Source organism: Trachemys scripta, chromosome 1 (genome assembly GCF_013100865.1).
Source record: "Trachemys scripta elegans isolate TJP31775 chromosome 1, CAS_Tse_1.0, whole genome shotgun sequence".
Taxonomy (NCBI): Eukaryota; Metazoa; Chordata; order Testudines; family Emydidae; genus Trachemys; species Trachemys scripta.
Window position 1 is genome coordinate 88,690,937 of NC_048298.1, and position 18,005 is coordinate 88,708,941.

The 18,005-nt window shown below is 47.0% G+C and overlaps 1 protein-coding gene and 1 non-coding gene across 5 annotated transcripts in view; both read right to left on the reverse strand.

Moving 5' to 3' along the window:
• Positions 1-6,610: 6,610 nt before the first annotated feature.
• Positions 6,611-6,682, reverse strand: TRNAD-GUC. The gene has a single exon. It is a non-coding gene; the product is annotated as a tRNA-Asp (tRNA).
• An 842-nt stretch (positions 6,683-7,524) lies between these two features.
• MEI1 (meiotic double-stranded break formation protein 1) overlaps positions 7,525-18,005 on the reverse strand; it is a 56,526-nt gene continuing 46,045 nt past the window's right edge. The window contains exons 28-31 of one of the 4 annotated variants that reach the window (XM_034775150.1): positions 10,644-10,807; positions 9,824-9,955; positions 9,277-9,392; positions 7,525-7,749 (exon numbers count right to left, since the gene is read on the reverse strand). In XM_034775150.1, coding sequence (XP_034631041.1) covers positions 7,704-7,749; positions 9,277-9,392; positions 9,824-9,955; positions 10,644-10,807 — 458 coding nt within the window. In that variant the 3' untranslated portion in view covers positions 7,525-7,703. Of the gene's footprint in view, positions 9,393-9,823; positions 9,956-10,643; positions 10,808-16,249; positions 16,565-18,005 lie in introns of those variants that run through there. The other 3 variants (XM_034775161.1, XM_034775142.1, XM_034775170.1) reach the window with 3 other exon arrangements.

Sequence of the window (18,005 nt, forward strand, 5' to 3'; positions counted from 1 at the left end):
AGGGAGGAGGTGTTGCCTTATATATTAAAAATGTACACACTTGGACTGAGGTGGAGATGGACATAGGAGATGGAAGTGTTGAGAGTCTCTGGGTTAGGCTAAAAGGGGTAAAAAACAAGGGTGATGTCATGCTAGCAGTCTACTACAGGCCACCTAAACAGGTGGAAGAGGTGGGTGAGGCTTTTTTTAAACAACTAACAAAATCATCCAAAGCCCAAGATTTGGTGGTGATGGGGGACTTCAACTATCCAAATATATGTTGGGAAAATAACACAGCGGGGCACAGACTATCCAGTAAGTTCTTGGACTGCATTGCAAACAACTTTTTATTTCAGAAGGTTGAAAAAGCTACTGGGGGGAAGCTGTTCTAGACAAATAGGGAGGAACTCATTGAGAATTTGAAAGTAGAAGGCAACTTGGATGAAAGTGATCATGAAATCATAGAGTTTGCAATTCTAAGGAAGGGTAGAAGGGAGTACAACAAAATAGAGACAATGGATTTCAGGAAGGCAGATTTGGGTAAGCTCAGAGAGCTGATAGGTAAGGTCCCATGGGAATCAAGACTGAGGGGAAAAACAACTGAGGAGAGTTGGCAGTTTTTCTAAGGGACACTATTAAGGGCCCAAAAGCAAGCTATTCCACTGATTAGGAAATATAGAAAATGTGGCAAAAAAACACCTTGGCTTAACCATGAGATCTTGCATAATCTAAAAAATAAAAAGGACTCATATAAAAAATGGAAACTAGGACAGATTACAAAGGATGAATATAGGCAAACAACACAGGAATGCAGGGGCAAGATTAGAAAGGCAAAGGCACAAAAAGAGCTCAAACTAGCTATGGGAATAAAGGGAAACAAGAAGACTTTTTATCAATACATTAGAAGCAAGAGGAAGACCAAAGACAGGGTAGGCCCACTGCTCAGTGAAGAGGGAGAAACAGTAACAGGAAACTTGGAAATGGCGGAGATGCTTAATGACTTCTTTGTTTCGGTCTTCACTGAGAAGTCTGAAGGAATGCCTAACATAGTGAATGCTAATGGGAAGGGGGGAGGTTTAGCAGATAAAATAAAAAAAGAACACTTTTTCACTTAGAAAAATTAGATGCCTGCAAGTCACCAGGGCCTGATGAAATGCATCCTAGAATACTCAAGAAGCTAATAGAGGAGGTATCTGAGCCTCTAGCTATTATCTTTGGAAAATCATGGGAGACGGGAGAGATTCCAGAAGACTGGAAAAGGGCAAATATAGTGCCCATCTATAAAAAGGGAAATAAAAACAACCCAGGAAAGTACAGACCAGTTAGTTTAACTTCTGTGCCAGGGAAGATAATGGAGCAAGTAATTAAGGAAATCATCTGCAAACACTTGGAAGGTGGTAAGGTGATAGGGAATAGCCAGCATGGATTTGTAAAGAACAAATCGTGTCAACCAATCTGATAGCTTTCTTTGATAGGAATAACGAGTCTTGTGGATAAGGGAGAAGCTGTGGATGTGGTATACCTAGACTTTAGTAAGGCATTTGATACGGTCTTGCATGATATTCTTATCGATAAACTAGGCAAATACAATTTAGATGGGTCTACTATAAGGTGGGTGCATAACTGGCTGGATAACTGTACTCAGAGAGTTGTTACTAATGGTTCCCAATCCTGCTGGAAAGGCATAACAAGTGGGGTTCCGCAGGGGTCTGTTTTGGGACTGGCTCTGTTCAATATCTTCATTAACGACTTAGATATTGGCATAGAAAGTACGCTTATTAAGTTTGCAGATGATACCAAACTGGGAGGGATTGCAACTGCTTTGGAGGACAGGGTCATAATTCAAAATGATCTGGACAAATTGGAGAAATGGTCTGAGGTAAACAGGATGAAGTTTAACAAAGACAAATGCAAAGTGCTCCACTTAGGAAGGAAAATTCAGTTTCACACATACAGAATGGGAAGAGACTGTATAGGAAGGAGTACGGCAGAAAGGGATCTAGGGGTTATAGTAGACCACAAGCTAAATATGAGTCAACAGTGTGATGCTGTTGCAAAAAAAAGCAAATGTGATTCTGGGATGTATTAACAGGTATGTTGTGAGCAAGATACGAGAAGTCATTCTTCGGCTCTACTCTGCGCTGGTTAGGCCTCAACTGGAGTATTGTGTCCAGTTCTGGGCACCGCATTTCAAGAAAGATGTGGAGAAATTGGAGAGGGTCCAGAGAAGAGCAACAAGGATGATTAAAGGTCTTGAGGACATGACCTATGAAGGAAGGCTGAAAGAATTGGGTTTGTTTTGTTTGAAAAAGAGAAGACTGAGAGGGGACATGATAGCAGTTTTCATGTATTTAAAAGGTCATAAGGAGGAGGGAGAAAACTTGTTCACCTTAGTCTCTAAGGATAGAACAAGAAGCAATGGGCTTAAACTGCAGCAAGGGAAGTTTAGGTTGGACATTAGGAAAAAGTTCCTGACTGCCAGGGTGGTTAAACACTGGAATAAATTGCCTAGGGAGGTTGTGGAATCTCCATCTCTGGAGATATTTAAGAGTAGGTTAGATAAATGTCTATCAGGGATGGTCTAGACAGTATTTGGTCCTGTCATGAGGGCAGGGGACTGGACTCGATGACCTCTCGAGGTCCCTTCCAGTCCTAGAATCTATGAATCTATGAATCATACAGAACATGGAGTGGAAATGGATCAAAACTAAATGACGAAAATGAAAAGATAACCTTCAAAATAAAATGTGTAGATTTAAAGTGTTAAATATGCACAGGCAAAAGGCTAGCTCAGGCCAGTGCTTGCATATATGGCTTTGCTCATTCCAGTGTTTCCACTGAGGTCAGTAAGACTGCTCACATGGATAAAACTGGGTCACTTCATCTGCATAAATGTTTGCAGGATTAAGTCCTTAAAGTGTGAACGCCTGCAGCTGCACCACCAAGTGCTGTGATCCATCAGCTAAGCAGGGCCAGTACTTAGATGGCAGACCCCAAAGAAACACCATCCACCATGGGGCAACTGTCATTGGTCTTACTGTTAGCAACATTGGGAGTCCCACTGTAGGCACTTGTAACACCATGTTATTTAGATCTGTTCTGGGTAGGAAGACATGATCCACAGTTAAATGTCTGCAGCAGTCTACCCAGCTCAGCTAACCCCAGTGAAGCTGAACCAACGTTCAGCACTAATGGGGAACTTTTCTAGAAAGAAACTTTTGTACACAAGACCTCTGAGTGCGACAAGCAAATTGAAATAGATGGGATGCAGAAAAGATCTGCTAAAGAAAGAGGACTACCCAGCAGAAAAACAAAGGAAGTTGTATCTGACTTTTTGTTCTGAAAATCATATAATTTCACTCAATCACTGTTTTAAAAAGCACAGTATATATGTAATATAATGCCACAGTCACACTAATATATCCCAACCTAGAAAAGTTATGGCTGTGGATATATTACAAAAAGAAGAGCTAGGTAGGTACTTGAGAGTCAGTGAGAAAAGAGCTAATGGGCCACCAATATTAAGGACCATGATTGGGAAAAAGTGCTTGTTGGGTTACTGGGTGAGGTCACCACGGAAGAGGTGAGTCTGGAGATAGTTCTATTTTACAGAGAGATAAGAAGGAAAGTCAGTCAGTGAGAGAAGAGGAGCACCATAGGCGGGAGGTGGAGCCCACCTTAGGGGAGGCTAGCCCCATCTGCCTATTCCACCTGCACTTCCCCTTCCACAGCAGAACTCCCGAGACCCCCTTCCCTTCCCCACGGCCAGGACCACAAGTCCCCTTCTGCCTGGAGGAGTTCCATGCACCCCCCTCTCGGCCAGAGGAGCCCAAAACTGGCTGGAGGATCAAAAGCCCCCCTGCCCACGACCAAAGGAGACCAGGACCAGCTGAAGCTTGGAGCCACCCCGGCCTGGCCCACGGGTACCCCAGGACAGCAACAGCCATGATGCACCTCCCATCTCTAGACCCCATCCCGCTGCAGGGAAAAGTCTCTCAACAAGCCATATGTGGGGGCTACACAGCTCCTCCCACAACACCTGCCTGGGACCTTTCCGTCACCAACGGGCTGCTCAGCACCTTCTTCCTCTCACAACCCTTTCATTCCACCCTCCCCCTTCTACACTTCACATGCTCCTCAAACTCATGCCATCACAAACTCAACCAAGCTTCCTTTGGCTTTAGAAGCCCCTGTTCAGGGCCGTAGCTTCTCAGGCCCGCAAGATCCTCCCCTTCAACACGCAGTGGCCACACATTCCAAACTCAGCCCTTTCCAGGATGGAATACGCTGCTTCCGGACATTGGCGCCCAGGAAAACTTCCTGTTACTCATCCCCGTTACTCTTTTTCTGATGGATTTACCTCATTGACGTTCCTTTACCAAGCAGCAACTAGGCACCAGCTGCTGGCTCTCTTTGCAAATGGACACGATCGGGCTGAGCCACTGGGCATGCATCAGGAGATCCCCCACCAAAAAGCAAAGACGCCACTCGCATTCGAAGGCAGGTTGCTGCGGCCACAGTGCAGATTACTGACCACTAGATGATCACGGCCAGCCGCCAGGTGACACTGCAGCCAAGTGGGAACAGCCCACTTCTGCGCTCTCGGGGCAGCCGCTGACCTCACCTATGGCCACAGCTATTTGGCGATCAGGGGAGGTCCCGGATGACTGGAAAAAGGCTAATATAGTGCCCATCTTTAAAAAAAAAGGGAAGAGGGAGGATCCAGGGAACTATAGGCCAGTCAGCCTCACCTCAGTCCTTGGAAAAATCATGGAGCAGGTCCTCAAGGAATCAATTCTAAAGCACTTAGAGGAGAAGAAAGTGATCACGAACAGTCAGCATGGATTCACCAAGGGCAAGTCATGCCTGACTAACTTAATTGCCTTCTATGAGGAGATAACTGGGTCTGTGGATGAGAGGAAAGCGGTGGATGTGTTATTCCTTGATTTTAGCAAAGCTTTTGATACGGTCTCCCACAGTATTCTTACCGGCAAGTTAAAGAAGTATGGGCTGGATGAATGGACTATAAGGTGGATAGAAAGCTGGCTAGATTGTCAGGCTCAACGGGTAGTGATCAATGGCTCCATGTGTAGTTGGCAGCTGGTTTCAAGCGGAGTGCCCCAAGGGTCAGTCCTGGGGCCAGTTTTGTTCAATATCTTCATTAATGATTTGGAGGATGGCGTGCACTGCACTCTCAGCAAGTTTGCAGATGGGAGGAGGGAGGAGGAGTAGATAGACTGGGAGGAGTGGTAGATACGCTGGAGGGTAGGGGTAGGATACAGAGGGACCTAGACAAATTAGAGGATTGGACCAAAAGAAATCTGATGAGGTTCAACAAGAACAAGTGCAGAGTCCTGCACTTAGGACGGAAGAATCCCATTCACTGTTACAGACTAGGGATCAAATGGCTAGGAAGCAGTTCTGCAGAAAAGGACCTAGGGGTTACAGTGGATGAGAAGCTGGATATGAGTCAACAGTGTGCTCTTGATGCCAAGAAGGCTAACGGCATTTTGGGCTGTATAAGTAGGGGCACTGCCAGCAGATCGAGGGACGTGATCATTCCCCTCTATTCGACATTGGTGAGGTCTCATCTGGAGTACTGTGTCCAGTTTAGGGCCCCACACTACAAGAAGGATGTGGAAAAATTGGAAAGAGTCCAGCGGAGGGCAACAAAAATGACTAGGGGGCTGGAGCACATGACTTATGAGGAGAGGCTAAGGGAACTGGGATTGTTTAGTCTGCAGAAGAGAAGAATGAGTGGGGATTTGATAGCTGCTTTCAACTACCTGAAAGGGGGTTCCAAAGAGGATGGATCTAGACTGTTCTCAGTGGTAGCAGACGACAGAACAAGGAGTAATGGTCTCAAGTTGCAGTGGGGGAGGTTTAGGTTGGATATTAGGAAAAACTTTTTCACTAGGAGGGTGGTGAAGCACTGGAATGGGTTACCTAGGGAGGTGGTGGAATCTCCTTCCTTAGCGGTTTTTAAGGTCAGGCTTGACAAAGTCCTGGCTGGGATGATTTAGTTGAGAATTGGTCCTGCTTTGAGCAGGGGGTTGGACTAGATGACCTCCTGAGGTCCCTTCCAACCGTGATATTCTATGATTCTATTCTATTCTATGATTTCTCAAGTCTCCCCATGACTATCACAGTTAAAATCGTAACAAAAGGAAAAAAGACAGGAGCCCAGCCTGCTGCCTGTCCGCTTTTCTCTCTTCCTCACCCCTTGACCAGCTGCCACCACGTTAGGCCAGGCGATTGTCCTCATGCCCTTGGCCAGAGTATTTCCCTTTGCGGCTTTCACTCTATGCATCCGAAGAAGTGAGGTTTTTACTCACGAAAGCTTATGCCCAAATAAATCTGTTAGTCTTTAAGGTGCCACCAGACTCTTTGTTCCCTTTGCGACTGTGAAGCATGCCCCGACGTGCAGGTCTTGAAGCTGGGCCCAGTGGCTGGAGGCGATGTAGAGGGTTTCGCTAGGGCAGGGGTGGCCTTGCGGGCTAATTGTCTCTCTGGAGGTGAAAATCAGCACCAGGATGGGAAGTGTGAGCGGAAGTCGCCATACAAGGAGGAGATGAGGAACGTGCTGGCCGGGCAAGGCATTTCTTTCTCCCCATTCAAAAGGTAGCACTCTCTCCCCGTCGGGGAATCGAACCCCGGTCTCCCGCGTGACAGGCAGGGATACTCACCACTATACTAACAAGGAAAGGGGCTGGGCCGCGCACTGCATGAAGCTACGGGAGACCACCTATGGCCAGTGGACACCACACCGTGGGCCCTAGCGAGCAACAACACCACTTGCTCTCTTCTCCTTCCTAAAGGCTTTGGTTGGCTGCAGCAACAGCCCTGGGAAACGCCCTCTCCCTCCTTACATCCGCTTGCCCAGCAGGCCCCCTTTGGGGGCTACACAGCTCCTCCCACAACACCTGCCTGGGACCTTTCCCTCACCGACAGTTGTAAACGTGTTTGAGGATGAGAAAAGGGCATTTGAATGGGAAAGAAAATAGATGGTATACCACTGGAGGTGTTTCAGGAACAAGCAATTAAGATAAAAGGTTTGGCTGTGGCCAGCAGGAGTAGCTGGAGGCTCGTGATAATGAGAGTGATGATCCATGACACATTCAGATGCTACCACAGTTCTGGAGAAGTGAGTCTAATATAGAGAAGTAGGGAATTTATTTCATTGCATCTACAAGTCTGTCAAGTGGAAGGAAGGGGCTCTGAGAGGAGGCTGCAGAGCCAGGGTTAATGTAAAGGGGTTACCTGTGTCTGTATGTGACACAGATCCCCCATCTCCACTATAAGGAGAGAGGAGCTGCCATGCTCTGGCTTAGGTAAGCAGCGCTCATGCTCCTTGCTGGTCCCTGTGCTGAGAGCTCCCCCTTCTGTTTCAATCTATTTTAAGTGTTGCTACAGGCTGAGACACCCCCTCCCCCCACACATACCACCTGGGAAGTGCTGTGGTGTGCTCCCAATGAATGCAAGTCTGACCGGAAGGGCAGGTTTCAGCCAAGCCATTTCTAACAAATGAATAGAAAAAAGAGGGAATGAAAGATTTTATTTTGTGATTGCTTTTCAACAACAGTAAACACATAACTTTTGAAAACCAGCTACCAACCATTTCTGTTATTGCTCCTCTCTAAGCCACTGTCTGGGAAAAAGGGTAGGAATGTTTTTTTCTCTGTCCATTTCTTATTTCTCTGCTCCACGTGCTCCCTCCTCTTGTTTCAGTCTGCAATGTGCGAGAGAGACACTGCCACTCCTCCCAGGCATCTGATGTTAATGGCATGAATGGAAAACCAAAGGGAAGGACAAGCCAGGAAAACCCAACTCGCTGTTGTAATTTCCTGTTTGGGCAGTGCTCAACACATGTTGCTGAGAAGCTACTACACTGTCCTTTCCCTAAAACTGGGTTCTGGCTGTGGGGAGCGGAACGGCTTTCCAGACCATGTTAAACTTAAAAACCTGGCTTTCAACTAGAGGATTCTCACTCTTCCATACAGTGACCCTCACATGCAGTCATTCATCACCATTCCTATTCAGATGCATCCAGAATCCTTTGTAAAAAACAGTGCAAGGCTTTATGGGCCTCCCTCGCATGGCAAGACCAGTTGCAACAGCCCAGAGGCAAGGAATAAGAGAGATGTCTCAGGGTGCTACCCCCTCTACCCGCAAAAAAGACAATTGCAGGGAACCTCACGGGGAATGGGATCAATACGTGCAGGTTGAGAACTTTTGTTCTGGGGCAAACCTCTGCTCCCAATATGGGATGATGGTGGAACCACTCTGGCAGGAATCCTGAGGGTGGCGCCAGCCACCCAGTGGGGGTTTTACTTAAAAGATAGATCCTTAAGGGGTGACTCCCATGTGACTGTCAGAAGCAACAGAGATGCCTCACAATCACTGCACTACAGGTGGCTCGCAACAGCATTAGCTTCAGCAGCACTTTGGACAGAGTCCCCTGCACAGGCATAAGAAAAGAGACAGTGTCTGGGGCTGAGACAATGCAGTGCAAAAAAGCCAGGCAGGCTAAAGCAGCTAATTTTTGAGAGAAGTAGCTACTTAATTAGGCATATACTCTAGGCTCTCTCATTTATTTCCCAACCCCCAACAATGGCAACTTTGAGCTAAATGACCCTTCTGGTTGAGAAGAGCTAGTTGTAATTGCAAGCAGTGCCCATCAACTCTGCTTCTAGCCCAGGCTGGGTGGGGGAGATGCTTGACAATGCCACAAGACATGCCTGCCCTTTTAACAAGGGCTAACAATAATACCTAGTCCTTGCATAATGGTGGTTGTTTTCAAAGTGCTTTACAAGCATCCAGTTATCTCCATGTCACCCTGTGAGGAAGGAAAAATGAGTAGCAGCACCGGTTAACAGATGGGAAAACTCAGGCAGAGAAGTTAAGTGAATCACTCGTCCTAGGGAGGAGTCAGTGACGGGGCCATGATCAGATGTTCCTGGCTCCAAGTCCTGTGCTCACTCCTCAAGCTGTCTCTGATGGACAAGCATCATCCCACCAGGACACCGTTCCCAGCACAGGTAGCGAGGGGCTAAGTATCATTAATACCTTTTCTGCACAATTAGAATTTTTTTCACCACACGATGCCCATGGCCAGTTCTTGGCATGAGGGTCCTGGCATCTGCAACAAGTGGAGATGTACTGAATACAGTCTTACTCTCATTCAGTCTTAGCTGGAAGATGGCATGGAACAACAGATTAAATATCACCCCTAGCCCAACTGCTACGCCTTGCTTAGCAATGTCCTTTACCAAGGATGTGTGTTTTGCAAAAGGATACACCATGTCCTGTGGGCTTAGATGGGTCCGGGTCCGGGTCCTGGCTTGGAGGCTCTCCAGCAAGGTCTGAATGGTCCCTTCCTGGGCTGGCTCCCTCTCACAACTCCCACTCTGAAGCTGAATACCAAAGGAAAGGGATGATTTCCAGACCAAAGGGCAACTAACTTGTTTGTTCCTTCACATCTCCATCCCTTACTTCCCCCACTCTCCCATCCATGGCAATGAACCCCACGCTCTTCTTATTACAAAGCTTGAGATTCCATAGGCAGAGGGGCTCATAGCAACATAAACGAAACAATCTGGGCACTGCTCGAAACGTTTTGCTTTCCTGTTCCACAGTATCTCCCTGACTGCACTAGACACAAACAGCCAAGCTGATCATCTGCAGGATCCTCCCCACCCCATTATCTTCTACCTCACAGAACCCGAAGCGTTTCCCAAGTCTCATAGCAAAAACAGAAGAGATTGTTTGCAGGATCCCCTTCTTATAACCTCTTCCCACATGCCCCCATTTCCCTTTTCCTCCTGGGCCTTGCCAGCACTCTTACCTGAAGTAGAAAGAGGCGTAGAGCGTGGGATGTGGCACCAGGAAGCTCTGCTAACTTGGCTTTTGCTGTTTCTTGGAGTATCTGGCTAATTTCACTTTGAGAAATAATATTGCTGCTCCGGTATCTCACAAACTTGACCAACAGGAAAAAGGGGCATTTAATAACAGAAGTCACACTGATTCCAGCGGTGACTCATCTACAGCTACACAAGGAAGCTGCACTTAACCAAAGGTGAGATTTTAAACCAATTTAGTCAAACCGATGCAAAAAGCTGTGCAAACACTCTACTTATGATTTAAATCAGGCTTAATTCAGTTTAGCTTTAGTCAATTAAGAATCAGTTGAAGCCTAACCAAAATAAGCCATCCTTAAATTGAAATAAGAGTATCCACACAGGGGTTTGCACCGGTTTAACTAAATCAGTTGAAACTGAAGTTAAACCAATGCAACTTTCTTGTGCAGGCAAGACTTCAGGTAGGGAAGGGCAGAGTCTTAGATCAGCTGCCATCATCTTTCGTTCAACAATATCTTCACACATATTTGACATGTGAGACCAGTGCTTCAACAATGCAGCAAAGTAAAGAAAACCACATATTCTCTTTTCTCTCCCCGTCCCCACGTATCATGGGAATGTTACACAGAGGAAGAACAGGGTGTATCCACCTAAAGGTCAAAATGTATAGGGGACTTCCCTTCTGCACTTCAAGATTATTAGTTTGTTGTCCAATTATGGGTCAAGAATACAGTTACAGAGTGAAAGCAATGGAAGTGTGCATGTTGGGAGGTAAACTTATGATGTACCATCCAATAACGTACACACCTGCATTGTACTAATACACAATCGATTCGCAGAACTGTCTATTCCTCCCCTGCTCACCAAAGTCATCAGCCTGAGAATTTCTGGACGAAGGAAGGAGTTCTCGCCGCCATCCAGTAGTGTGAAAAGCAGGAATCGATTCCAGGGCTGTGAGACGACATGGAGTGCTGGAGGAGCAAGAAGAGAAATCCATCACAGGTGGTTTTAAAAACCGCAGTGGCAGGGTGCTCTTAGGTAAGAGGAGTCCTTCATGCCAAATCCTTCTGTTCTTCCTGTGAGACACCAAGCCACAGGAGACAAAAGTGGTATTTGTTTTATATCCCTTCATCAAGGGAGGGTTTATCAGCTAGGAGACCAAAGGTGTAGCCTCTTCTTCAACCACTGCTTTCTGGTTTGGGGCCTCAAACCAGGACTTGAGCTCATATCTAATTCAGACACTGAAGTACTGGGGGTGGGGGCTGCAGTATCAGATAAGTATCTCAATCATCTTGAGATAGTAAACCCAAGTTGCCTTCTCCCCATCTCTGGCATTTGTACAAGCGATGGTTAAACAGATCTCCAGGGGCACTTTTCAGAAAGAAGAGGGGGCTATCCCTAGCCCGGAACTACAAGGGAAATCTAGGTTCTGCTCTCACTGTGAGAGATATTATCATCACCTACATATGGCCATGTGTTAATATTGTACACCTATAAATAATTACACCCCATTATATTATCATGGAGAAATCCTCTTACCCCTCCCCCTCTGCTCTTCAACTTATACTAGCCTTGTCTGCCCACTTCACCCACAGCCATCTTCATGCCTTCTTCCACACTGCCTCTACCTCTGGAAGTCTCTCCCCAGCCTTATCCAAAGGGCCACTACCTTCTCCTCTTTCAAATTCTTCTGCAAGGCCCATTTCTTTTGTGATGCCCACAGTGATTAGGCCAACTAATTAAGGATAGGATATGGGGCAGTCAGCTAGATTTGAAGGACATTTAGTAATGAAAACAAGAGCTCAGTATGTACATTTAGGCCTTTACTCCTGGGGGAATTCTGCGCATGTGTGGATGCACAGAATTCATCTGTCTTGCATAATTTTGTATTTTCCCACATAAAAATCATTTTGCCTAAGTGCTACAGTTCCACCTTTTGCTCATCAGAGGTCGCTGTGGTACCAGAACAGTCAGCTGCGTTCATGCCAGCTGTACTAGCGCCACAGCGGCCTCAGGTGGGCAAAAGGCGGAGTTGCAGCACTTCTTAGGCAAAATATATTTTATGTGGGAAAATACAAAATTCTATGCCCATTTCTGCATAATTCCCCCAGGAGTAGAAGTTCATCACAGCACCCAGCCTGTGGAGCCAGGTTAGGACAGAGTGGGGCACACAGGGCTGCTGGGGGGTCACAGACGGGTTCAGAATGGCTGGGGGGGGGCAGACTGGAGCATGGGTTCAGGAGCTAGTGGGGTGACAGCGTTGAGCCTGGGGACGGGGTGGGGGGCTGCAGAGACCCATGGGGATGAGGGATGCGGGGACAGGGGCAGAAGTGCCTGATTGAATAGGAGAGGTTTGGGGTCAGCCAGGGTCTGCATGGGGGAGGCTTCCCAACACCATAACAATCCCCACCCCCAAAGAAAAACCTCCCACCCACACCCAACACCCTCGTGGTTGACTCCTAGGCTCCTCGCTCCCTCAGCTCTTCCATGACCCCAAATCCTCCAAGCCTTTGCACTGCTGCTGACAGATGTAAGAAATACAGTTCTGTATTGTAATTTAAATAAATAACACAAAGTTCTGTCTTAATATGCCTCGTAAGGAATCTATCTGTCAAAAAAAAATTACCAGAATCTTTTTTTTTTGGTCTGTATTGTTACAGACACACTTGCTGACAGATATTTTGAAATAAATTACCAAAATAATTGTAACTGGCATGATTATATTGTGTTATTTTGACAAAATATACAAATTTGTGCAGAATTTTCATATATTGTGCGCAGAATTTTTATTTTTTTGGTGCAGAATTCCCCAAGGAGTAGACCTTGTCTACACAAAAGTTTGTAATGGTTTAATAAAACTAGTTTAGCTAAATTGACTAAAACCCCTGTGGACACTCCCATTTCAGCTTGAGTGGCTTATTTCAGTTTTGCTTAAGCACCTTCCTAATCTGCCTTTAAGCTAAATAAGCCTGGTTCAGACCAAAAGGAGCATCCACATAGCCTTCTGTACCAGTTTTAGCTAAATCGGTTTAAAATCATACCTTAAATCAAACCGGTGCAACTGGGTGTGTAAACAAGCTGAGAGTGTATAGAAAAACTGTACCCATTTGGTTGTCTCCCCACCTTTTGTAGGTCATTCACCTTCTTACGTTGTAAGCTCTTACCTGGATAGAGAGCATATCTTCCTGTGTATTTCTATAGCACCCAGCACAATGGGACCCCAATCCTGACCCAGGGTTCTGGGCACTACGGCCATAAAAACAGATCCATACTGTTTCCCCTTTTCTTAGAATTCCAAACTAGGATACTCCAAAACTCCACAGTTTGTGATATATTACACTGTTGCTGAAATGCTGAAACAGCATGTGATCTGTTTAATATTGAATCGGTGGAACCTCCTACTAATCTGCTCTCTCTTTTGTTCTATGGGGACTTTATCAGAGACAAACTTGGGCTATCGAGTGGCATTCATCTGTAACATCACATTTTCATTTACTAGTTTCCTCCCTGCCAACAATGACCCTTTTGTTTGATGTTCATTCATTCTTTGGTGTTCTCTCTCTGGGTATGTTTACATAGCCCACAGAAGCAGAACTAAATCATAGAACTAAAAATTAATGGTAGCTTAGGTACAAGTGATCATGAATTAATCGCATTTATAATGGGAAAGCAGCATTAAGTCCAGACCAGAAATATATATACTTGGTGCTTTATTAGGGCCAATTTCACAAAGCACTTACGAGCCAAACCAGCTGGAAGGAAGAATTTAATAAGAAAAATTTGAATGATAATTGGGAATCATTTAAGAACACCTTACTATAGATGCCTAAAAAGCCACAATTGAGGAAGAAGCCAGTGCTGGTTAAAAATGAACCTGGTTTAGAGGGGAAGTGAAAGCAGCTATAAGGGGAACTTGATAGCTTGATAGCAATGAATATAAGTCAGAAGTTAGGAACTGTAGAAAACTGATAAGGGAAACAAAGGGACACAAGGAGAAATCTGTAGCCACCAGAGAGAAGGTCAATAAGAAGGAGTTTTTTAACTATATTAGCAACAAAAAGAATCCCAACAATGGTATTGGTCTATTACTAGATAAAACTGGTGGAATTATCACTAATAATGAAGAAAAGGCAGATGTCTTCAATAAATATATCTGTTCTGTATTTGGGGCAAAAAACAGATGAAATAGTCTCATCATTAGATAATAACAATCCATTCCACTAGTATCTCTGGAGGATGTTAAACAGAAACTACTAAAGTTGGACATTTTTAAATCGCCAGCTCCAGATAACCAGAATCCAAAAGTTTTAAAAGAGCTGGCTGAGAAGTTCGCTGGACCATTAATATTGATTTTCAGTAAGTCTTTGAGTATGGGGAAGTTCCAGAAGACTAGAAGGATAAACAGAGTAACAGGATAATCATATGCCTGTAAGCCACATTGATCTCAGGCAAGATAACAAAACAGTTGATATGGGACTTGATTAATAAAGAATTAAGGGAGGATAATGTAATTAATGCAAATCAACTTTTTTCTTTTTTTGATAAAGACAATAATGTTGATATATTATACTTAGACTTCTTCAAGGCATGTGACTTTGTACCGCACAGTATTTTGATTAAAAACTAGAATAATATAAAATTAACATGACACGCATTAAATAGATTATAAATGGGCTGATAGGTCTCAAAATGTAACTGTAAAGGGGGGCAGTGGCGTAGCTAGTGGGGTGCAGGGGAAGCAGCTGCTTCCCCTAATCACATTTTTCAAAAGCGGTGCCTTAGGGGTTAACTTATATAGTGCCAGTGGGCGGGGCCTGCTCCTCTCTGAAGGGCAGCACGGCCGGAGGAACCATGGAAGGGGGGGGTTGCGGGCGCGTCCGGAGGAGCATGCCAGGCGGCCAGGTAAAGAGCGGAGACGGGCTGCGCGCACCTGCACTGCTGGGCCCGTTCAGGTCCGGAGCGCTCGGGCCGGGCCGGGGCGCGCGGCAGTGGGGGTTTGGGGGGAGCATGCACGGCAGCAGGGCTGGGCTGGGTGCATGCTGCCCGGCAATAGGGGGGCCAGCGGCCGGGGGGAGAAGTGGTGAGGGGGGAGGAGGCTGGGTGCCTTGGCAGCAGCCTTGGGAGGGAAAGGCTGAGTTTTGGCTGGGCTCAGACTCAGTGCTGCCAGCCGCCCCGCTGAGAACGTCCTGGCTCAGTGCACCCGCAGCGGGGAAGGGAGCAGAGCAGACAAGGGGAGGGGGCACTTGGCAGCCCCGGGAGCGGGAGAAGGGGCGCAACAGGGCGGCCCGCAGCGTGGCCAGCAGCCGCAGCCGGGGGAGGGAGGCGCAGCAGGGCGGCCTGCACAGCGCGGCCAAAGGAGCAGGGTGGGGGGCAGCACTAGATGGCCATGGAGGCTACCAGGTTATGGGGCACGCAGTGGAAGGTGCACACCTGCAGGATGGCGGCCAGCATCATCCCGTTCCACAGGAAGGCAGCGGCCGCCAGCAGCGCCAGCAGGGTAAGCAGCAGCACGCTGAACACCGACAGCGGGGCCCGGCCAGGCAGGGCCATCGCCGCTCCGGTTGGCTGCTGCTGCCCACAGGGTGGTGGAGAGGTTCAGGGGCCCGTCTATGCTGGCCACCGCATGGGAAGGGGAGCGGAGAGTGGCCGCCAGCTCCTGCCCAGGCCCGGCGGTGCCGTGGGACTCAGGGCGCGGGTGGCGGGCTGGGAGCCAGCTGCGCCTCTGTGCCCGGCCCGAGGCAAAGTTTGGGAGTGGGTGCAGCCATGGCGCTGGGCGCCAGCGGGAGGGAGCGTTACCGCGGCTCGGCGCCAGGCTCCCAGCCTGCCCAGGGGACGGGAGAACAGCCCCGCTCGGGGCGAGCCCCGACACCTCTGCGAGCGAGCCCTGCTGGTCCCGGCCTGCTGTGGAACCCCCTGCCACCCCGCCTTGTGGAGCCGTCCCCAGGCGCCTGAGCCGCGCTCCCTGCAGCAGGGCGGCCCACACAGCATGGCCAGCAGCCGGAGGAGCGGGGGGGGAAGAGGGGGGCGCAGCAGGGCAGCCCGCATAGCGCGGCTGGCAGCCAATGGAGCGGGGGGCAGCGCGGCCGGAGGAGCCAGCCAAGGGCGGAGGCGTGCTGAGTGGCCGGAGGAGGAGCCAAGGGGGGGCACCTTTTTTATGTTTGCTCCCCCTGCTCTTAGATCCTGGCTACGCCACTGAATGGGGGATCGTCATCAAGTAGACGTGTTTCCAGCGGGATTCTGCAGGGATGGGTTCTTGGCCCTAGGCTATTTAATATTTTTATCAATGACCTGGAAGAAAACATAAACTCATCGCTGATAAAGTTTGCAGATGACACAAAAATTGGGGGAGTGATAAATAATGAAGAGGACAGGTCACTGATCCAGAGTGATCTGGATTGCTTGGTAAACTGGGTGCAAGCAAACCATTTTAATATGCATTTTAATATGGCTAAGTGTAAATGTATACATCTAGTAACAAAAAATGTAGGCTATATCGACATGATGGGGGACTCTATCCTGAGAAGCAGAGACTCTGAAAAAGATTTGGGGGTTGTGGTGGTTAATCACCTGAATGTCAGTTCCCAGTGATGATGTGGCCAAAAGGGACAATGTGATTCTTGGATGCATAAACAGGTGAATCTTGAGTGAGTAGAGTACAGTAGAGTAGAGAGGCTATTTTACCTCTGTTTGGCACTGGTGCGACTGCTGCTGGAATACTGTGTCCAGTTCTGGTGCCCACCATTCAAAAAGGATGTTGATAAATTGGAGAGAGTTCAGAGAAAAGACAAGAGAATGATTAAAGGATTAGAAGACATACCTTATAGCGATTGAACTCCTTGAGTCTAATCTATTTATCTTAACAAAGAGAAGGTTAAGGGGTGACGTGATCATAGTCTGCAACTATCTACATGGGGGAACAAATAGTTAATAATGGGGTCTTCAATCTAGCAGAGAAATGTGTAACAAGATCCAATGGCTAGAAGTTGAAGCTAGACAAATTCAGACTGGAAATTAGGTGTAAATTTTTAACAGTGAGGGTAATTAACCATCGGAACAATTTAACAAGGGTCATGGTTGATTCTCCATCATAGATGATTTGTAAATCAAGATTGGTATTTTTCAAAAATATCTGCTCTAAGAATGTCCCCAAAATAATTCCATGGCCTGGGTTATACAGGAGGTCAGACTAGATGATCACAAAGGTCCCTTTTGCCTTTGGAATCTATGAATGGATCTAAGCAAGCCTCCTAGCCAAGGGTTAGTGCTCTAAAAACAGCTGTGTAGCCTGCTTTGAAGTTGCAGCTCAAGGTGGACCTTGGGCTCTGAAGCCTAGGGATGGCAGTGGGCTTCAGATCCTCAGCTCCAGCCTGACGCCTAGGGTCTACAAAGTATTTTTAGCGCTGTAGTGAGAGCCCCACAAGCCGGAGTCTGTAGATCCAGGAGTGACCCGAACAGCCCTTAATGCCCACTGACATAGGGTACATTGTCTCTCATCAGACACAGCCAATTCTGGTGGGAGGGATAGCTCAGTGGTTTGAGCATTGGCCTGCTGAACCCAGGGATGTGAGCTCAATCCTTGAAGGGGCCATTTAGGGATCTGGGGAAAAAATCTATCTGGGGATTGGTCCTGCTTTGAGCAGCGGATTGGACTAGATAACCTCCTGAGGTCTCTTCTAACCCTGATATTCTATGATTTAACTCACTACCCCCAACACTGTCATCATGATATTTATCCAAAGATATTGTGTAAGGCATCATATGAAAGCTAATAACATGCTGGTTATTACTATCACTGTAAAATGCATGAATTAATGTTCTATGTGAAGTTATGAATTCTCTCTAACATGATTAAGACCAGACAGCCTACCCCAGGGAAAGCTAATAAACAGGTCTGTCCTAGACAAAGGAATGTGGGTTTACCTCAATTTAGATATTAGCAGTAAACAAAGCTATCAAGTTAAACCAATGGGGGTTATCCTGATCATGAACTCAAGAGACAGAGAATTAAGATGGCTCCTGCATCCCACAGAAAGACAGGAGACTGAATCGCCAAGAGGCCTTCCTGACTTGTAAGACAAACACAATCCCCTTGAGGCTATAGGGAACACAGAAAGATTCCATATCCTTCACCTTAGGAGACAAAGGAACCAACTGGATCCTGCCAGAAAA